The sequence below is a fragment of the Lepisma saccharinum genome, chromosome 19 (assembly GCF_977018435.1).
Source record: "Lepisma saccharinum chromosome 19, izLepSacc3.1, whole genome shotgun sequence".
Taxonomy (NCBI): domain Eukaryota; kingdom Metazoa; phylum Arthropoda; class Insecta; order Zygentoma; family Lepismatidae; genus Lepisma; species Lepisma saccharinum.
In genome coordinates, this window is record NC_139247.1 from 63,086,939 (window position 1) to 63,110,612 (window position 23,674).

At 37.2% G+C, this 23,674-nt stretch overlaps 1 protein-coding gene across 1 annotated transcript in view; it reads left to right on the plus strand.

The window, feature by feature from the left end:
- Fur2 (furin-like protease 2) overlaps positions 1–23,674 on the plus strand; it is a 1,025,686-nt gene that overhangs the window by 993,026 nt on the left and 8,986 nt on the right. The window contains exons 13-20 of the mRNA XM_083140976.1: positions 852–1,284; positions 4,762–4,949; positions 8,297–8,453; positions 13,024–13,295; positions 14,121–14,397; positions 16,269–16,468; positions 19,118–19,396; positions 22,883–23,061. Coding sequence (XP_082997102.1) covers positions 852–1,284; positions 4,762–4,949; positions 8,297–8,453; positions 13,024–13,295; positions 14,121–14,397; positions 16,269–16,468; positions 19,118–19,396; positions 22,883–23,061 — 1,985 coding nt within the window. The remainder of the gene's footprint in view (positions 1–851; positions 1,285–4,761; positions 4,950–8,296; positions 8,454–13,023; positions 13,296–14,120; positions 14,398–16,268; positions 16,469–19,117; positions 19,397–22,882; positions 23,062–23,674) is intronic.

A 23,674-nucleotide genomic window follows, 5' to 3' on the forward strand; every position in this document is an offset into this window, starting at 1 on the left:
TGTTACATGTGGTTACCATGTTCAATCTTTATAATATGAGTCATGTGAGTAAAACTTCAAGAGTTCTTCTTTATATTGATGCCTTGTCTGATTTTCTAAAAATAAATAGTAACGTCATAATAACTGTGTGAAGTTGCACCATTCATGTTGAATTGCCCTGTATTATGCGAAATAGGTCAAGAATTGCAAAGCTTGTTACCTTATCAGATATCTACTATGCTATACAGCTAAGTAAATAAGTAAATATATATATTTCTGTGCTCCAAAAGATTTCTAAAAAATACCTTTCTAAACACCAACTCGCCAACAAAAAGAACAACATATAAGACGTAAGCGAGTTACTAAAGATGTATCCATTTTGCAGATATATCTTTAACTCGCTTACATCTTATATTAACAACCGTCTTGTTTATTCCCCTTAACATGAAAAAGAAACAAAACTTTAAGAACAGGGGTGGACATGCACATGTGTTTTGTTTGCTTTGTAAATTATTTTTGTCATGCCATAATAAGTCTGATAATCATACGTGAACACAGGATTTTTTTTTCTCAGAAGAGCCTGTAATTGTAAAGGTGCATGTTACAGAGCTGAGTTCTGGGGAAGGGCGGATATGTTATAAAATATTTCATAATTACCATTGGAACCTTTGTTTTAAAAGTTGTTCAAAGACAAAAGTGGTCGTTGTAAGGGGAGTTGGCATTTATCACTTTGGTGTTAATCGATGTCTTTACTGTTTTTGTTGGAAAAAATTGCTATGCTCAAAATTTCGGGAGGGGCTGTAGCCCCATCAGCTTCCTCCTTGCATACACTACTACTGATAATACAACTTGTCTATATTTGTCTTCCATAGGTGTTCTAAAGAAGTGGCAGATGATCTTCTATGGCACGAACACAAACCCAGTTCGACTTCGCCCAGCCGGTCAAGGTGGCATCGCTGGCATTGCTTCCCATGCCATCGCAAAGCCCATTGCGTTCCCCACACAGCAATCTGTGCCAACAGCACCATCCTCACCGCTCACATCGACATTTTTCAGCCCAAACATTTTCAACTCCAATTCAGGATTCCACAACTTCCCAAACATCTTTAATTTTGCCGGAAGCAACATAGAATCATCTGTGGCACCCCTCGATGGATCGCCTCATATGCCAAGCTACGACACTAATATTATGGACAATGGCAACAGGAAGGTTTTCCATGACTGTGACGCAGAATGTGACCCGCAAGGATGTTACGGGAAGGGAGCAGGACAGTGTTTGAACTGCAAACACTTTAAGCTGGATGTGTGAGTTTTCTTGTTTTTTTTATTATTGTTATTTACAGTATGGTAAGGTACAATTCTTTACAAGAAGAAAAGTGAATTAATACGATAATAAATCGATATAATTTTTTTTGCAAGCTAATTTGTCAAATAATAATAAATTAGACTCACATTGCAACAGCTCTCTGTGCAATGTGTAGTCAGCACATTGAGTTCCATTGCCTCTTGTTCTTTTCTTTTCAAGACCAGAGCATGCCCCTTCTTTTCTAGTAGCTCCCTGGTTGTCCTCACGATTCTGGGTCGACACCAAAATTTTGGTGCTCCCACTGGGAATTGAATCCAAATTTGACTACGTGGGAGCCCTCAAATGATAGCACTGAATATATTACTGTGAAAAAAATGATCTCATTCCTCGTAAAGCAGTGATTAAATAGCTTATTATGTGAATGCAAAAGGAATGCTAAATGTGCAAATATCCACTGATTTACGAGGAGTTGTCCGAAAATAAGTTTAATGGTTCCGTTGTGGCATTATGGGTAAGAGGATAAATACTTGTCTCTCTTCTGTCATTTTAACATAGTCTCCACTAACAATGAGGTACTTGTACCAGTGAACCAGGTTGAATATGCTCCTCCTGTAAAAGTATGTCCTCCATATTCAAACAAATTTAGCACATTTCACTTTATCGTTGTTGGTGTAATGAGTCCAGCCACAACCTTCTTCAACGCTGGGAAAGAGTGAACGTCCCTAGGAGCCAGACTGTATATGAAGAGGTGGGGGAGGGAGGTGCTGAGCTGCAGGTATTGTCATCACGTGAGATGCATTCACCTTTTCAACTTTAAGAAAATCCTTTGCAGGCCTTCCTAATGGTGTCACACTAACATCATCACCTTGTAATCAATTGGTCCAAGGTTAAGTGCCCAGTCGAGGCATTTGTGGTCTTGATCCCACTTTAAAATGTAGACCCAGTCCCATTTAGCCTATCTTTGCATAAGTGAACTTAAGACAAACTTTAAAGTCTTTTAAAGAACCATTCAAATTCAAATTCAAATTTTCTTTATTAAAGGGCGAGGTTCAGCCTGTGGCTGTTCTCCCACCTAACCCCGTTTGACATTTACATAGTGTACATAAACAAAAGCATAAAAAAGAGAAGAAAATACAATAAAATAAAAAAATAAAATAAAAAAATAAAATGGTTACAAGGAAAGAACAAAGGCGAGATTTTAAAAAATCAAGACAACACGTAAAAAAGAAAGAGAAAAAAACACATTCATGCACACGCACACACACACATTAAATCACACATACTAAACATTTATGAGCAGGACATTCACGCCCGGATGTTGAGATTGATGCACATGATTATGCTAGTTTTTTGAGGTACGATAGAACAACGCATACGTAAATATTACAATATAGTTGAAGATTTGTCAAGGATTGGATTGGATTGGCGAGGCTCGTATGTAGTCTAAACTGTATTGTGTAGTGTTACTCGTGGGAGCTCGAACAGAGATATTGCTCATCTAACAGAAAATTCTTTAGTTTATTCTTAAATTTGTTAGGACTGGGGAGGGAGGTAATGGAGGGCGGAAGTTCATTCCATGTTTTTGCCGCTGAAAGTGTAAAAGACGATTTGAAAATTTCCAGTGAGTGTTTGAAGAGTTCAAGTTTCGCTATTCCTCTTGTTTTGTAGTTGTGTATTTCCCTTCTGGTTTTTAGTTTCTCGAATAAATTTTCGGGAATTTTTTTATGCAAAAGATTCTGTATAAAGCAACAGAAATGAAGTCTGCGACGTCTGTTCATGTTTAGCATTTTGTTCTCGTTCAGAGTTGGAAGAATATGATCAAATTTTTTAATGTTATAAACAAAGCGTAAACACGAATTTTGAACTTTTTGAATTTTGACTTTATTTCGAACAGACAAGTTTGCACCGCATACTATATCACAGTAGTCTAGAAGAGGGAGAATCAGTGTTTGCACAAGTTTAATTTTAATACCTGTTTTTAAGTATTCATTAAATTTATAGAGGGATCTTAGTGCTGCGTAGGCTTTCTTAGTTTGCTCTTGAACATGAAGGTCCCAGTTCAAGTGTTCGTCTAACATAACTCCTAAATTCTTTATACTTTTTGAATGTGGAATTTCGGATGTCTCTATTTTGACACGTACATTATTCGGGTTTATCATTGCGAGGCTATTCTTGGAACCGATGACGGTGAAAACAGACTTTTGTGGATTTGTTTTCAGACCATTTGCATTACACCAGGTATTGATGGCTGCCAAATCTTTGTTAAGTAATGCTATTGCATAATCTGCTGATTTTGGTGGAAATGGGATTTGAATTTGGGTGCCATCGGCATAAAAGTGTACAGTACTATGCTCTATGTTGGTTTCTAAATCTGCCGTGAAGATTGTATATAGGAAAGGAGTTAGAATTGATCCTTGCGGAACGCCAGTTTCTAGCGGAAGCATGTTCGAGAGAGAGGACATGGCAGTTTTTAGGAACACGTTCTGTTTCCTGTTTGTCAAGTACGATCTGAACCATTTGAGTGCGGGGTGTGAAAAATTATAATATTTCAACTTGCTTAAGAGTAGGACACTCGAAATGCAAATTAGCCAGGCTGGTAATGTAGAACACTTGTTTGAATTATGTCAATGAGAAAGCTACAGTCCCAATATTATTGCCAGTGTTCACTGTTCACTGAGTTGAGTCATAATAACACAAATATAATGTGAATCACATGTGTGCAAGGAGGAAACCAGTACAATGAACTAGATATTTTGCTTCCTTTAATTCAGTTTGTACACTAAGCTTCATTTTTAATTTGAAATTTCTCACATTATACAAAGCACAGAGGAAATGAGTCAGCACAATATGTAGTTCATTAGGTCCATGGAGTCTGATTTTATGATTGTTAAGTTTTTAAATTTGCACCACATGTTATAAGAATATAAATGTGTTGTTTATGATAATTAAATAGTTAATAAAATATTATTTTCTACAGAAAAGAAACATTTCCGTTAATATTATCTGTCTTAGTTACGAAAAGTAATATGGTATCTATTTTTAGTTATTTTTCACAAAGAAGATGCAGATATTGTGTGTGTTTCTTCTGCAATTTCTTTTTGGGTTTATTTATTTATTTCAAGTTTCAGATACAGCACTTATAATGGCAATTTTACACTGAAAACTGTAATAAATTAACAAAAACAAGTCAAAATGGTTTTACATAAAAAACAAGAAAGGTAAATATAAACATGATAAGACATAAACAAGGAAACAAACAAAAGATTTACACATTCCTTCTTAGTGTCAATTGGAATGTACTCTATGTTCTAATGCACTAATGTTCATCAATTTACCAAAAAAAGAAAAGAAAAAATTAGGAAATACAAGAATCTTGAAAATACTGTCAATGTACAAGTTTTTTTTTAAAACCAGAGTAACATTGTTTTTCTAAATGTTTGTGTCAAGTTGTCATAGAATATCTTTCCTCTTTTCAGTTCATGTGTTGTCCATTGCCCACCTCGGAGCTTCCCCAACCAGGATGGTGTGTGTTGGCCATGCCATGAATCATGCGAAACGTGTGCTGGCCCTGGCCAGGATAGCTGCCTGACTTGTGCACCGGCACACCTTCGTGTCACAGATTTAGCCGTTTGCTTGCAGCAGTGCCCAGAAGGCTACTATGAAAGTAAGTGTCACAATGCAACTCAGTTCCTTCCATTATACGTGAAGAAATATTATAACAGTAAAAAAAAAGTGCAATTTGTCATATACACCCATACTCCATGAATAAATTCAAAGGCATCTAGTCACCATGGATGAGATCGTGGGCACATTATGATTGCCCTGAAACCAAGATGAAATCTGAACAGTTGAAACATGCCTCCTCCCGACAAGGGGCAAGGAGGATTTTTGGCTCCCACTACTTTCCACCCTGCCCCCCCCCCCTCCCTCGCTTTCATCTTTCTGCCCTGGTCCTCTACTTTCCACTTCCCTCCACAAAGAAAACCTGACCATGTTATATATTTACAGTTCTAATGATAAAAATAATAGCCTTATTTTAAAAATACGTTAAGTGTTACTGTTAAATTGCAACATGATTATGAAATATACTTATCATGTTATGGAGCAGTAACTTCAATTAATTCTTGGCAACAATAAATCCAACTATCTTTTTAAAACAAATAGCCATGCACCCGATGGATGCACAAAGTGGTTCGTATCTCACTTTAAACAGTAGGTCCACTCCTGATTAGCCTTTCTGTGCAGAAAGTAGACTCAAAAATAAACTCAATCAATCAAATAGCCATGATTATATAATCAGAAATATTGTTTTGGAGCTAATCAAGGGGGACGCCCCAGTTTGGCGACACACCAGACAGTCACCTGCCACTTAAGCTGTTTCTTCTCTCGACCCCAAGGAAGGCCTGGGTGCAGCAGTCTTCTTATATGGACTGTCTTTCCATTTTTAGGATCAGTAGGGTATTATTTTTTCTTAATTATTTGCAGAAGGGGGTGGTAACCAGTGTACAATTCTGTTGAAAATATACTGTCAGAGAAAAGGCATGGAATTCTGTTGAAAGCAAAAATACGTTAGGGTATTAAATTTCGTCTACTTACGTAAGTGAGTATGTATTCGTTGTAAACTACGTTTCGGAAGCTTTACTGCTTCCTTCTTCAGGTGGTCGTATTTTAGGCTTGAAGCATCAAGCCACGTCAGAGAAGTGTCATGTGAGGATACTAGGTGAAAGGTTTGGGTTAAAAACACTTCATGATGCTCGACACACACAGATTTAAAACTACCTTTGTTAAAAACCCTTAAAACTCATGAAGAAACATGTTAAAATCACCACCACGGTGTGCTTGAGTGGCCGTTGAAAGCCCTAGTTCCTTGCCAAGGTGAAGCGTGCGAGCAGGGCTGGCGCCGCGGTACAGAGTTGTGGGGTACTTCCCCTCCCACGAGAGGTCCCTCCCTTCCCCTCCCCCCCCCGTCACCAATCCAAGGGGTGTTGTTGCTTCACCCATGTAGATGCTGCTCAAATATTGAAATATAATTTGCTGCACCTGCCATATTCACCTGATTTCGTACCTTCCGACTTCCTCCTCTTTCGGAAACTGAAGCAAGGACTACGTAGCAAGGTTTTCATAGTGACCAGGGTGTGATGAATGTTGTGGAGACATGGTTCCAAATGCAGGATAGCACCTTTTACAAAGATGGAATCTTCAAGTATTGGCATAAGTGGGACAAGTGTGTGACTATAAAGTGACCAGAAACAACCTTTGGCCAAAAACTTTTGTGCACCTTTCCCTCCATCTGTTCAATTGAGCCATAAGGAAGCCTGCTCCACTCTACCCCTACAAACACCAGTTCGATGCACAGGTCCTTTTGCCTGTGGTCTTATTATAGAAGGGGGGTGTAAGGGGTGACCTTCCATGTAGTACACCCAATTGTCAACCTCACTTGCACGTAGTACACCCTGGACTACATTTTACAGACGAACGAGGCTCTGGCGACTGACAGTATAATTTTGTATGTGTTGTCCTGTTTTTTGTCCTTATGTGTGCTGAGTGCCCCTTTACAACCTCAGCTTTTAACGAAAGTCAGAATATTTTAGTAACACGACACTGCAATTATGCTATTTTAGTTATGATAAGGGGCTGGACACTATATAATGTAATGGGTGGAAAATAACCTAAGTGCTGATGCACCCAAAATCTTAAATTGAAATTTAAAAAAAAAATTAAAAAAGTTACACGACACAACAATTATGTTATTTTAGTTATGATAAGGGGCTAGACCCCGTATAATGTGAAAGGTGCAAAATTTTAAATTCAAATCAAACAATTATAGAAGGTTAACAGATAGAGAGGGACTAATATGTGTGCAACATATGGAATGCCTATATCGTCTGCACCATAGTCAAGTGAAAAAGTATTTGCACACCCTTTGTACACTTTAGTGCCATTTCTTTACTCCATTTCAAATCCTTTCCTTCTGCCTAATTGCAATTTACTGCTTATTCTTGATTCTGTACCTTCTTCCTGTTTGCCATGCTTCCCAAATATTCAAAGCTCTGTTCCTCTACTAGTGCTTCATTTGCAATTATAATTTTCTTAGTTTTCCCCTCTTTATTGTCTCTTGTGACTACCAAAATCTCAATTCTCTATCATTTCCTATTTCCCAGTTCCCACTTCTACCTATCCAACTGTTTTTAGGCCTCTTTTTTTTCTCTCCCCATAAAACCAGATTTTTTCCAAATAATATCTTTCAGTTGAAGTAATGCATAGAAAATAACATTATAAGATACCTTTATCATCAAAACTAGAACAAAAAGTAACCACCAAGTGATATTTTAGATGTGCAGTGTCAGAGATGTTCATTGATTCTAAACAGAAAATCAGTTAAGGTAATAGAAGTATGTATATGAATATATATATATATATATATATATATATATATATATATATATATATATATACTGTTTCGTTCTATGCATCACTTCTTCTTCGATGGGGACCTGACAACTCTGCAGGGCCCCAACTTCCAGTTCCGTCTTTTTCTCCTCACACCGATGATGCTATGAAATTAGCGAAAATTTTGATTTTTTCTACTGTCCGGTGAGTGTTTCCTTTTACCTTCTTTGATTTTTACGTAGCCCTTTTGGCCCTCCTTGCTTTTATCCATATATATATATATATATATATATATATATATATATAGACACACACACACACTATTTGCAGGGCTTGGGTGTAAAACATGGTAAGTGACATTTTGGTAATTTCTGAGCTCATTAAGAAAAAGTTTATTAGAAGCTATACTGTAGATAAATTGGTTTCGTCTTGTGTTTATCAATTTCAGAAGGCTTCACTGAGTCCAATGCAGGTTGTATGACATGGGAATTTGACTCAAGAATTGAAGGATGGCACATTTTACTTATGTCACTTACCATGATTTACACCCGAACCCTTTGTTTGACAAGAAATGGTGTGACTGTAAAATGAAATATTAATTGAGCTTGTTTTCTCTTACAGACTCAGAACAGAAGACATGTGTTCCTTGTGAATCCAACTGTGCAAGCTGCCAAGATAGACCCGACTATTGCACAAGCTGCGAGCATCATTTAGTCCTACATGAGAATAAGTGTTATGCAGCATGTCCAACAAACACTTACGAAACTGAAGATTACAGGTCGGTTGCATAAAAACATTTTACATTTCAGCTTCTAATTGTACTTTTCACTCTCAATTTAACATGCCTGTTTTTTTAGATCAGGGAGGGTTCATACTGACCTGGAAATTCTAGAAAATACAGGAATTTGTTTTGGCAAAGTGAGTAGGAAACATGTCAGGGTATTTCTGTGTTTTGTGGTTAACATGTGTTGAATACTGACTCTATATGACAGTATGTGGTGCATGTGATCTGTTTTCAACACAAGCCACAAATACGAGGGATGATCGGAAAAAAAGGTTACAAAGCATATAACTTTTGTTTTATTCACTGTAACGTAACAAAAATTTATGTGTAAATTAATAACATGTTTGTCTTGTTGCGAGTTTGAGGACTTCAGATTCTGACCATGTATACCCGAGAAGCGGACATTTAAAATGGTGACTTGTCTAGAAAATTGGTCAAGAGTAGAAGTGAGGGCAGTGGTGCGGTTCCTGTGGACCAAAAACACTACACCTGCTGACATTCACCTGCTGACATTCGCCTGCTGACATTCATAGGCAGATTGTGGAGGTGTATGGGGAGGGGACAATTTCAAGGCAACATGTAGCGAAGTGGTGTCGTGCCTTCAAAGAAGGACGGACCAGTATTGTTAATGACAACCCTGGACACAGCAGTAGGCCCAGTACCTCAACCACTCAACTCTGCTCTTGTGGATGAGTGTATTCGTGAGGACAGAAGAACATTACGCTCAATATCAGCTGAGCTGGGACTACCATTTGGTTGGCTGGCCACCATTATCTGACATGTAATGATGTCAAAAGAGCTGCCTCACGGTGGCTACGAGAACTTGATGCGGATTTCTGTGCAACCGGTATGGAAAACCTCATCTACCGTTGTGACAAGTGCTTGAACAAAAAAGGTGATTACATCGAGGACTAGTGTTGAGTACCCTCCATCATCACGTGTGTTGATCTTCCAGCTGTGTCTAACACATAGCATAATAAGCTTTGTAACCTTTTTTTTCGATCATCCCTCGTATATTAAGCTGAAACCTAACTGGATACACCAAGTGATGGAATAAAGCTGTACACAATTTGTCAGTTCTTGGTTTTTAATATAACAAACACATAGTCTTTCTTTTGTCTTCTTTCTCCTTTTAGTTATTTATTTATATATTTAATACCACAAGAGCAATGGAGATTTCAGACCAAAGCAACACTAGCCAATCAGCAATGCGTTTCACACCATAGCAGCATGACAAGCTGTACAAACCTACATTCAATTGGTGAATGCTTGTCGCTTAAGTGTGAGATCTCCCTTTCACTTTGACATGCACCTAATGGCCTGTAAAGATTATATGTATTTTGGTCCTTTATATGATTCCTCTTAATTGGATTTCTCTGAGGTTTATATATACTGCTGGACAAAAAAAACCGGACACCTTAATATTTGACATCTGAATTGCAATTACTTATGAATTACGCTCTCAGTTAAGTATTGAACAATTGAACATTCATTATTGAACATTTTCCACAGTTTTCCGTTTATTATTTATCTATTTATTTATTTATTTACTCGTATTTACTTATTTGGAACACTTAGTAGGCTCAAAATTAATTTCATGCAATTTTGTTTTAATTTATTGATTTTCAATTCCTGTTGATGTTATTTTGTTTAATGTCTAGAGAGGCATGAATTTTGGTTCATAGTAACCATAGTAACATATATTATTAACATTGTCATTGCTGGTATTTTTCTTGCAAGTGTATTGTAAGTTTGCTGCTAGCTTGAAAATGAGACGTGAAGAGGTAGTGTAAAATCAGTAGCTCTTCGCGATGATGGTCGTAGTGTACACTATATTGCTAGGGTGCTAAATATAGCACGAAGTACTATCCATGAAGGTCTCAGACGGTATGACGCAACCGGTTTCTATGGTAGAAGACCGGGTTCTGGTCAGAAACGATGCACAACAGCACGGGAAGATCGTTTAATGCGTATCATAGTCTTAAGAGACCGTCGTACGACTTCAAATATTGTGGCACAGCATTTGAGAAATGTTCATAGAACTGTGGTTTCTTCACGAACAGTTCGTAGAAGACTGAATGAAAGTGGTTTATCATCTCGGAGGCCGGCTGCAGGTCCCAGGTTGTTAGCACGTCACCGGAAGCGAAGACTGGAATTTTCTACAAAACACTTACGTTGGAATGTGGAGCAGTGGGAAAAGGTTTTATTCTCCGATGAGTCAAAATTCAACCTACGTTCATTAGACGGACGTGAACATGTGTATAGAAGACCTAATGAGCGTTATGCACAATGTTGTTTCGTTGAAATAACACCCTTTGGAGGTGGTGGTGTCATGGTCTGGGGAGGTATCTCTTTACAAGGACGTACAGAGTTGGTTCTTGTAGATAATGAGGCAATGGCAGCTTGCAGGTATATTACAGAATTTGTGGCAGATCATGTAGTACCATATGCACCATTCATAGGCCCGGACTTTGTTTTTATGCATGACAATGTGCGTCCTCATGTTGCGAATATTGTCACGGAGTACTTGGACGAAGTTGGGATTACGCGATTAGAATGGCCACCACAAAGTCTGGACCTAAATCCGATAGAGCACGTCTGGGATCAACTGAAACGACATATCAGAAACCGCGCAATAGTTCCAGAAACAATTGAAGAGCTAAGACGTGCTATTCAAGAAGAATGGGAGCAATTGGACCAAGAAGTGATTGCCAACCTTATTCGAAGTATGCCATGGCGGTTACAAGCTGTAATTGATGGCAGGGGAGGTAACACCCGCTATTAGACCCCACCAGTACCAGTTAACAATATTAAAAAAAAAATATTGCTAAGATTTTTTTTTGGTAGTTTTCTGTAACTTTCGTTTATGTTCTAATTTAACTTATTAACAATAAATTTTAATTTGCTTTCTGTTGAATATATTCAGGATTTCTTATTTCCAATAATTTCTGCAACATTTACTTAGCCTTCGAATCAGAATTTATGCGTTATCACAAAAAATGCAAGTGTCCGGTTTTTTTTGTCCAGCAGTATATTAAGAGCTGCAATACATTTCCTTATATTACATTTTATGCATGCAAGAAAACTCAACACAATTACATGCTTGGGTGTTAATATTTTATCGGCTTGTATTGGATTCTCAGGTCACTAGTACAGCCTACATATTTCCGTACATGGTTCTGTTCTGGGGCTTTCTGCTTTATTATCCTTCCTTTACATATACATAGTTTACTCTCACACATAATATTGCAGTATTGTCAAAAAGCTAATGCACAGGTTTCACAATTAATAACCAAACCTTCCACTTTTTAAGAACTTGTAAAACATGGCGTGGGAAATGGGTCCATGTATAAATGCATATCTTCATATTATGCTAAAATCGATGTTATTCTGTATTATCTTTGCATATTGTGGTATGTAAGCTTGAAAAATGCTATTTTTATTTTCCTTTTTTGTACATATATTAGCTTTTAGCACATATTTTACAAATTTTAGTTATTTTTACATATAATTTCCATATTTTCAAACATTTTTCAACACATATTCCATATTCATGGTATTACTACATTCGTTTCCTTCTTGTGTTAAATACCAAAGGCTTAACGCTCTCTGTATTCTGTTCATTTTGTACTCTCTCTTTACTTTAAATTTTTGCAATAGACAATGCATCTGTTATTCTAACATTCTTGTGAAAAATAGAGATTACAAGCTCAAGTTTTTGCAGTTAAATCCTGCATATTGTAAATATAGTACCATACTCCATGCAATATTTAGTGCAGTTTCACAACAGGAGGAAATTCATGTTTCAGCACTGAAAAGAAAGTTTGGTTATCCATTGTTTTGTTAACAAAAAAAGAAATGGCATTTTGTATTTTCATTTTGCATTGCAATTAATACATTTTATTTAGCTAGGTGGGTTGCTTGCTTAATGGAAAATTGCCATTTTTCACAATTGTAAGTCCACATATACATAATTTCATATTTTTATTAAAATAACTAAATATATATAAAATATCTTAACACTTTTCTGGTACGTATCACTTCCTGATAGCACATAATGTTAATTAAACAATAGTTGATTAATGAGTTATCATCAACTTACGTTACACATCTAAATTCCCAGAATATAAGGCTCATTATTAAGATTGCAATATTCAGTTTAGTAGTTCACTAGCTGTTTCTAGAAATGCGTGATATTGATAAAAATCTTTATTATCACTAGTATGGTCAAATGTATCTTGTTTTTTACATTTGAAGGGCCATAGGGGAAAAAAACAGGTAAGTCAATTTGCCAAACTCCAGAAAAATGAACTTTTAATTGCAAAATGTTACTGAACATATAAATGAAAGGTACAAAAAAAACATACTTTGATAAATGGGAGTGTCAAATGAATGAAACTAAAGAAAGAATGATGAAAAGTTTAGTACATTATCCACAGGCAGGAAAATAACACCACTACCTCACTTACGACAAAAAATTGACTTACCTGGTTCTTTTCCATGACCCTTCTTTAATGTAGCTCTGCTTTATCATTGCATCTTTAAAGAGGTTTCCTGTTTCTAGCTGTGCATCATGTCATTCATCGTGTGAGACATGTAATGGGTCCAGTGAAACGCAGTGTATCACATGCAGAACAGGTCTTTACTCTCTCTCGGGAACCTGCCTGGCTTCTTGCTCCGATGGCTTTTATGCGGATAAAAGAAGACGAGAATGCTTGAAGTGCCCGCAAGGATGCACCACTTGCAACAGTGCAGTGTGCGAGAGTTGTGTGGAAGGCTGGACGCTCAACAAGAAAGGGAGATGCTCACCACAAGGAAGCAGCCAGTGCGACAGCTGTAAGTGTCGTCAACTAATTGTGAAGTGTGAAGTCTCTGTCTTTTGTGAATAAAATCTCATTTCTTCTACTTCTCTTCAATTTTATGTGATTGTCTTAATTTTGATCAGTAAAAAGATTGCTTCATTTTCTATAAGTGATTATTTCAAGTTATTTAAGTGTATTATGCATTTAGCAACATTGAGAATTAATGGTTAAGTAGAAATAACAATGTTTTGCTCAATATTCAAACTCACTGACTCTCTTTTAATGATGAGAGTGTGAGGAATTCCATGTAAGATACAAAACAAGTGTAAGTAATATTTTTAAATACTGCAGACATAAATTACAGTTCTTAATCATACACATTTTATTCTGATACACACACTGGTTCTTGAAATAACTGTAAGGAATCACTGTGAAATCCCAATGTGAAATGTGATAGTGATAATGGATGAAGATATCTCGAAGAATTGTTAGCTAATATAATTTTTATTTTAAAGTCACTTTAATAGTCTTTAGACAGCTTTGTTAGTGTTAGACAAGAAGTAGTGTTGTCCTGTTTACATTTTAACTATTATTGATTCCATTTAACTTTATGAATGATCTGTGTATGTGGAATTTCATAGCAGTTTATTTTAACAAGTGCGTGAAGTTCATTAAATTGTGATCAATTTAGTGTTGTCCTGTAAAATCATGCTTGTGGCAACACTGCTTTTTGTACTTGCAAACTCTGACTTCTGGAGACGAAAAGTCTGGGTTTGATCTTTGATTGTATGGGTTTTACCATTTTGATTGTTACATTGTCTGTTTTTCTATGTGTATTTCATCTAAATTTCTATTTCAGCTGAGTTCTATGATGGTGGAAGATGTAGACCATGTCATTCAACATGTGAAACCTGTAATGGTCCAACTGAATCAGCTTGTCTATCATGCCCGTCATCTCTCCTTTTCCACGAGTCCCAGTGTCTGGCATCGTGCCCGGATGGAAATTATGTTGAGCATGGGACGTGCGTGCCATGCCTTCACACATGTTTGAAATGCTCGTCAAGATTGAATTGCACCACGTGTGTGGACCGCCTTCAATTGCAGAATGGTGAATGTAGAGCAACATGTTCAGATGGGTATGTTGATTCTGCTTGTTTTGCCATGTGTTCATATTCGCCCATCAGAAAATGTTTGCAATGGGCCTTATAAGACTTTCTGTGAAGCTGTTTTTAATTTGTTCTATTAATGGCCAAGTAACAACGCAACAAGTTCCAACGAGGATGGTGGCAGTGGCCACTGAAATTAATAGATCAAACTAAAAACAGCTTCACGGAAACTGTGAGTACTTAGTTTCTCTGTAATTATGTACTAGTGTGTTTCTCGTTTCCCATAATATGAACTTAAAAGTTGTGTTGACTTCGAATGTTCCTGCCACCACAGTAAGTGAGTTAATGTAATGTGTTACTTTTCACTACTTGCGTGAGTAATGTGTTGGTGAAATTTCATAAGAATTTTAATGTTGCTTCATTAATTTGCATTACTTTACATTTAATAAATACATAGCTAGTGCATGCTTTGTTGTGTTGTTCTAACATCGCTCGTAAAGTTGCAATGTTAAAACATGCACTACAGCAGCAGATGCGATTCTTGTGTAAAGAGTCAACTGTCGTTATTGTACAGGGTGAGTCAAAAGTCAGGTTACATAGGAAGTTTTCCTTGTCTCATTAATTGTCCGTGAATGGTTAAATGTCCAGTTTCCTGGTGGATGGATCGGTCGCCGTGGTCCCGTTGATCAGTCACTGCAGTTTCCAGACCAATGGATTTTGTCCTTTGGGGTCATTTAAAGGTGCTTGTCTACTCAGTTAAGATACAGAACATCCAGCATCTGAAGGAATGCATTGTGTAATGTGCAGACATGATTATGCCGGACGTTCTGCAAAAGCTTCTGGAGAACTGGAAACGTCACATGCACAAATGCATTGATATTCAAGGTGCACACCTTGAAGATATACTATAAATCTCTATGTACACTGACCTTAACTCCCAAGTATAACAAATAGTAACTGTAATTACTTTTTAGTGACCTATTCCAACTCTACCTATCATCATTTACACAGAACCTTGATGTTTTCTTTGCTTAGTAATTGTTCTGTTTGCACTGAGCTCTTCACAAACTCCATAACTCAACTCACATTACCCAACAAGAATATACTGTATAAGTCTGGCCTATTGAGGAGAGAATTTAACACCACTTAAGTAGTGTTAAGACAATCCTCACACTACTATAGTAGTATAGTGGTCTATAGACCAGTTAAGCATGTCATAAAATTACAAAAATTTCCACCACAAAATCATGATTAGCCAAAATTAGACATTCCAAATAGAACAGAGGCTACAGCAATATAGTTGAAGGCAGAAGCCATCAAAAATATGGAAAACAGTAAAAGAAATATAATGTACAAAAACAGAAAGTATATTTTGCATATTTATGAATATTTTATCATTGTGCCCAAAGTGAGAGGGGATAGTATCCTCCCAGGATGCAAGACATCACAAAGCATCTCCTCAGCTGCCTTATTGTCACCATGTTAAACCATAGCAGCATTCCTCCAGCTAACCACAAGATTTGACCAAACATTCCCCCAGCTTGCTTTTTCCACTTCAAGTACTGATCATGTTTACCATGTCCCTAAACATGAATTTCAACCTAATTATCTATGAAAATAGTTTACTGGAAGCTTAGTTAATGTAAATCCTCACCAGTAATGCTATTCTTGTAGATAACTTCGTTTGAATTAGTTCTCTTGATTGCCAGGAGATGGCTCTAGTTGTTCGTGTCTCAAGTTGGAATAATGTTCTTTACCTTATATGTTGTTATCATTATGATAGTTATCTCTATTCTTGCATTGTTTATTTTTAATCTAATGTATGTTTGTATTACTTTTTTAACCAAAAGCCAATAAGCAACACATACAGTAAAGAAAAATAAGTACTATTTGAATTCCAGGTATTACAGTGACAGAGGAGTATGCACCAGATGTTATGTTGCTTGTACAACGTGTAGCGGTCCTCGAAGGGACCAGTGCGTGACGTGTCCTCAAGGTTGGCAGCTAGCTGCAGGCGAGTGCCACCCAGAGTGCCCGGAGGGATTCTTTAAATCGGAATTTGGATGCCAAAAGTGTCACCATTACTGCAGAACATGTAAAGGTAAGGTGCAGAATCAATTAAAGGGTCAGTGAAAATAGTGTTAAAATAGCGATTGATTCATGTTAAGGGTGGAATGATATCAAGTTCTTACTGTAAGAAGCACTGATATAAAAGTAAGCACCCATGAGCAAATGTTTCATGAAGAATAAGATCAGTTATTTGTTTATTTACCTTCCATCACAGAAGGTTTGCACATAAACAGATATGCATATCTGACATAATATAATGAATAATAATGATACACACTGAATTGTAAACATCTTTGTTACACTTCCTCCCCTCTGCATGAACAGAGAGAGAGAGAGAGAGAGAGAGATTTACTAAAAACATGTTTACCTTTAATGCACATGTAGTATAATGGATAACTTATAAAGTAAAGTGCTCCCCTGTGCTTTGCACCATGCCATGAAGGCAGGCCCTTACCCAGGATTTTTTTGAGGAAGGAGCCAGACCGTGGCGGCTATTTGGGGGGACCTGGGGGCAGTTGCCCTCAACTTTTTGGCCACTTTTGCCCTCGTACTATGGCCTCTTTTTACTTGTCTACCAAGAAAAAATAACTGTCCTTCCCTCCCCCCTCCCTTCCCCAGTTTTGGCACCAATCACTGATACTGGTCAGAAGTATTTGGATAGTTCTGAGTTTCGCAAATTAAAATGTTTTCAAATTTCCTTTATTTTCTTGTACCAGGACCATTGAACGCCCACAATAATTCTATGGTTAAAAAATAATATATTTATAAATTCAATTATATGCATTAGCAATTATTATTACAATAAAGAATTTTAAATGTGAGTTAACCCATAGCCCACTATGAACTCTTAGTAGACAAGTTTGAGTGTGAGTTTTTCTTTTAGGTCCACTTTTATGCAGAGATTGACTAATTTGGACTGGACCACAGTTTAAAGTGGGATCTGAATCACTGTGTGCCTCCACCTGGTCTGAGTAGACAAGACTTAGCATTAAGAGGCCATAAAGCAGGAGCAAAAGTAGAAAAAGTGGGATTGGGGCAACTGCTCCCCTCCCCCCCCCCCCCCAATGCCAGCCTGCAATCGCTGCCACTGCTGGTAGCCTTGCATCAATGGTTATAAAACTAAAAGTACCCACAAAAGAAAAAATTGAAATTTTTACAAGTTTGAAAAATCCCCGATGTTATTTTCGTACTTTTTTATAGGTTCACATTTAAAAATTTCATGGCTTGAGGGGGGGGGGGGCATGGCCTCCATGGCCCTTCCCCTGGGTACAGGCCTGCATGAAGGCATATAAGGGGTATGGAGTTAGGGCCCCACACTTTCTTCATTACAGCCAAAGGTACGGGTGATGTGATCACTGCCTTTATACCACAGTTTTTTGAAAAAATTCTGGTTCTTCCCTGCTGTGGATCGAACCTGGGTCAGATGCCCTAATGACCGAGCTAAAGTGGATAACTTACATATTCTCATTTTCTAAAAAGGGTGTATGGAGTATCCTTTTCAGAGAGCACCCAAGTGTCAGCATCTCTTGCACATAGTACACCCTGCATTCTTGCAGGCTAACAAGTGTCTGGTGCCGCCTGGACTCACAGCTGGAGTAATCTTCTTTAGGCTTGAGATTTGTGTTAGACGTGTGTTTGTGATCGTTTTTCAATCAATTGCATGTGATCACTGTTCATCCTCATCATTGCATTTAGCCACTTATATGACTTTATATCATAACAAAATGGCATAATTTTTTACTAAATTACAGACTTTTTTAGGTGTATAGGATCGGTAATTTTTCTAAAATATGTGTAAAAAAAAATGTTTACATCTTGGCACCATGCTGCAATATGTGTGATGAGGTGGGAGAAGGGGAATCTGAATATATTTCCTTAGTAATTTGTTTACTTTATCTGATTCCAAGTCACTTGTGCCACTAAGTGCACCATATTTATTCTGTTAGATGAACAAAGGAAGAATTTAGGGAGGGAACAGATCAAGTACAGTGTTCAATAAAACTAAAAAAATACTTTAAGTAATAGGATAGTAGTAGACATGCTGTCAATACTTTATTATTTATTAGGGATGGGCTGATATGAAATTTTGGCCGATACCGATAACCGATATTCTACCGACCTTCCAAATGGTTCTTGAAGAACCTGATTGGTTCATTGACCTCCTTAATAAATGTATGTTTTGAGGTGACTGCAGTGTAAAAGAAGTTGCATATTTAGACGGTTACTTGTTAAAAAGTAGGGCATGGAAACTTGTAACAAAATGGCATAATTTTGCATTAAGTTATGAGATATTTATAGATACAGTATATTTTGGATCGGTAAAATAATCTGTAATTTTACCGATACACTGATATGCCTATATTGGTCGATACAGGTTAGTCTGTCCCATATCTATTATTTATTATTACATGATCTGGAGGAAGGAGGTGCCATTGACCTTGGCGTAGGGGGGGATGGGCACCCCTGTGTTGATACCAGTTGAGATACCAATTATTCTGCTGCTGGTCATATGGTTCCATACAGTATTTTAAAGAGTAACCAGTTCCACTATGTTTTGTCTTCGTCAGGTGAAATCAACCACTCTTCAAAATATGACTGAACCATGAGTACATAAGCAGTGTTCACAGTGTGTGCTATATTTATTTTAACAAATTGAAGTCCACATTAATGTTGCTTGCAGGTGAAGGTCCTCTACAGTGTACGTCCTGCCCACCTCACTTCATGTTAGAAGGTGGATTATGCATGGAGTGCCTAGGATCTCAGTACTACGATCCGGCAACGCAGCTGTGCAAGCCGTGCCACGAAACATGCCGTACCTGCTCTGGACCAGGAGAGCTTAACTGCCTCTCCTGCACGTTCCCCTTGCATCTTGACCGCTTGAACAATCAGTGTGTTCCCTGCTGTCAACCAGGACAATTGACCAAACAAACCAATTGTTGCACTTGTGATAAGAGTACAGGTAGGTCAATTGTTTTTTTTTTTCCATATTTCTTACAGGGTATAAGTAAACCATTCTCTTTTCAATACTTTCTTGAATGATCGCCTAACTGCCTTTCCACAATAACAAAACAGAACCACTTCCACTTGTGGTGTTTTTCCCCCCCAAAAAATTTGTTTCAATCTTGTTTCGAGAACCTTCCACAGGAGTTTGAAACTTTAAAAATGGAGGAAACGTGGTAAAATTCTTAAAAAGTTAAAAGTGGGATGCGGAAACGGGGAACAAGCTTCACGCTGTTAAGCCCACCATAGGTGCTTGGCGTTCCTCGTCCCGTCCCTCTCGGCGAGAAGAAGTTATTCTTACCCGCATGCGTCTAGGACACAGCCGTCTTACGCATGGTCACCTGCTCCAAGGGCTGGACCCTCCGTTGTGTCGTGTTTGCAATGTTTTATTAAGCATTCGACACATTCTCGTTGAATGTGTCGATCTTGCTTACCTCCGGCAGACTTTTAAGCTTTCTGGCTGTTTGTCATCCCTCTTGGGTGATGACAGCAGTATTTTAACAAATGTTTTTAGTTTTTTGCGAAGAGCTGGACTCTTCCACCGTCTGTAAGGAGGTTTTTTAGTTTGTTTCTTCTGACTTTTTAATGTGTCGTGTTTGTCTCGTGCAGGTCTCTTTACAACCTTGCACTTTTAGTTTTTCTTAAGGGGCTATCTACACCCCTTTTTTAAATTTTAAGTCAGAATTTTAGATAAGGAGACATTTCCCCATATACATATACCGCGTTTGGTAGAACCTGTCCCGCTTCCCGCGCTAGGGAGCGCTCAACAGTTTCCGTGTTTGTCTCGTGCAGGTCTCTTTACAACCTTGCACTTTTAGTTTTTCTTAAGGGGCTATCTACACCCCTTTTTTAAATTTTAAGTCAGAATTTTAGATAAGGGGACATTTCCCCATATACATAGAAGGGTGCGAAATGGCCGTACGTGCCGACGCACCCAGAAATTTTAATTCATTCATTCATTCATTAAAAAGTTAAAATGTGAAGATTGGTGTTAGTAGCACAATAATTCTTCTGTGTGCTTCCAACTTTCCTATTTAAGGCTCGGCTGAACCTTTGACTAACATAAGCGAATAAGTTCTCTCAAAATTTGCTCTCCTTTTAGAAAACCACTATGATGTTGCAAGTTCTGAAAAATTACATCTGCTTACAATTCCTTCTAGAACATTCACGTTAATCTTTGTGTTGTTTGCTTATCTGTTGTCTAGATATTCCCAATAGTTTAATAGGCATATGTTGCAATGAAACTATTGCAAATAACTAGACAACAGAGAGAGCGAACCACGCAAAGATTCACACGAATGTTCTAAAAGTTATTATACCTCATCTCTATTTTTAACCCATTTGAAGAACCATTTAGGCTAAGATGTAATTTGTTGTAAATTGCTTGGAATAAGGAGAAGCATTCACATTAGTTGTCCAGTGCTGAAAAATATATTGAAGAGTGATACCGAGCAAAATCTTGAAAAGCTCTAGTTATCCATCTCTCCACACTGATCAACGACCCGACCATTCGACGACAAAGCTGCATACTGCTGAGTATGTAATCCCGGCCTCACATTCTCTGGGAACTTTCCGTGGAGGATAGAGGCTTTAACCTCTCGATGAGGGGTCAGAGACACGGGATCGTAATTAAAGTATAAAACGTCCCGAACAGTAAAACATGCTCTCAATCTGGAATCAGAATTCATCTAGTATAGTGGGCACTTTGGTGAGGCAGTTCGAGGCAACTTATAACTTAAGGCACGAGATGCCTCAGTAAGTTGCACCTCGAACCCAGGACCTTACATTGAGCCTCACCACAATTGGGTCACGGTAAGTGTGGAGAGAGCTTCGCTCTGGCATCCCTCTTCTTGACAGAGTAGGCCAATTAAGTTATAAAATGAAAACCTCTCGCTTTTCGTAAATTGCTACAATCCCTTGTGACTCAAACGATCCCCAAGCTGTTCACCAAGTCACACTTCATGGCATTGAGTAATCGGGTTGTTGATCAGTGTGGAGAGATGCTTAAGTAGAGCTTTTCCAGATTTCGCTCGGTATCACTCTTCAATATATGTACAGTGGAACCTCAATTTTATGTTTTTCAGGGAACTGAAGTGAAAAATGAAAACTTGAAATGTGGAGTATGTAAACTCCAAGAAAATTTTATTGCATTGCACTATTGTAACCATGAAGAATGAATGTATATTGTGGGAAAATGTAAAATCTGACAATGTAGAATAAGTGTTCCACTGTATCTTTTTAATTTTAATAATTCAGCCACTAGAAATCATGAACAACAGCAATAAATCTATATCACAGGCCTGCATGGGTTTGGATGACTCACAGATGACTGTTGTCTCTAAATAATTTCAGCATGCTGATTCCAAAAATGAAATCCATTTTTACCCACCATGTCTAGTTTTTTTCAGAACACAGCACTATATTAACTGCCTTAATTTCACAATAAAATGGGTAGTTCCATCATTTTCCCAATAGATGACTCTGTTTAGATGATGGTAAAAATATTAGTTTTCTAGAATACAAATCCTCCAATTTTGAACTATAAATACACATAGAATAGTAAGCATATAATCCACCTTCTATCTTCACAAGACACTCTAACATGAAAGTTGTAAACTTTGATTACGTAAGTTTTATTTTCAAAATTCCTCATAAAAAATTCCTTCACAAAATGTCGAAAACTCAATGTTATAATGTAGTGGGTTAATTGAACTTAATGACGTGGAGAAAAATCCTGATGTGATGGGAAGAAATTTATATCATATCCGTCATCAGCATTCAAAATACAGAATCATCTTTTGGTTTGTAAACAACCGATATTTCCTTTGTTTAAATTTATTTTATTTTGTTCTGTAATAGACATAATGGAATGGTGAATATGAGAATTTTGATTGTAAAATTGTGAAAAATATTATTGCGTGATCAGCATTCAAAATACTGCCAGAATCACCTATTGGTTTGTAAACTACCGAAATTTCCCTTGTTTATAATATTTTATTACGTTCTGTAATAGGTGTGAATATGAGAATTTTGATTGTGAAAAATCTGACGTAAGGGGGAAAAATGGACGTCATTTCCGTGATAGCACTCAAAACACTTTCAAAATCACTTATTCATCTGGAAACAACCTAAATTTCCTTTGAATAAATTTATTTTGAAGCATTAGGTAATATATGTAATAATGGCAAATTTGAGAATTTTGATTGTGAAATTGTGAAAAATCCTGATGCAATGGGGAAAAATGGATATTATGGCTTGATCGGCATTCAAAATACTTCCAGAATCAAATAGTGATTTGAAATCATCTGATTTTTTTTTTCAAAAATGCAGGTTGGTGTATTTCAATCCTAACCCAGAAGCACAAATTAAGTTTTCATTGAGATAAATGACAGTTTTGTTTTTAAAAAGTACAAACAGTAATAATAATAATGTATTTTGTTTTCAGGAGAGTGTCAAAACTCCTCTCCTGCTGGTAAAAGAAGAATAGCAGCTGGTGCCGAACAGGAGAACTTGGAGTATCCTGTTGCATACCATAACACTCCGTTCACCACAGTGACTGCATTAGCAATTACATTGTGTGCTGCAGTAGTTGCTTTATTTGCAATTATCTTTGCAGTACTTCAGGTAAGTAATACCTTCTTATTACTTAGACATGACACCTGTATTTATTTCACTTCTTCCACATTTTTGCCAGCCTTTCAATTGTCAGTGGTTTCACAGTGCAATGGTAGCATGTACCAAATCTTACCTAAGATCTAAATTTCCTGGTCTTCCTGTGTGGAAGTTGGTCCAATTGATATAGATGATAGTTGAGGGAAGATACTTGTAAAAAGGTAGTAGACACTGTGATGGCTTCAGAAAGAAATAATGGGGATACAGTTTTAGGGGATGCAATACACAAAATTGTATATTTGGGCTAAAAAAATGTATGGATGGAAATACACATGCTGTGTCATGTTGGGACATGTTCCAGCTTGCTATCAGTACTATCCCTTTTGAAACTTTTGTCTCCTGTTTTTAGTAGATTTATTTATTTATTTATTTCTTGAACTCAACAGGTACATACCTAATTACAGAGCCCATATGAAGGATACATAGTCAATACAATTGCATATATTTCTGTAATAGAGATAGAAATTATATATATATATATATATATATATATATATATATATATATATATATATATACACACACACACACACACACACACACACACACACACACACACACACAC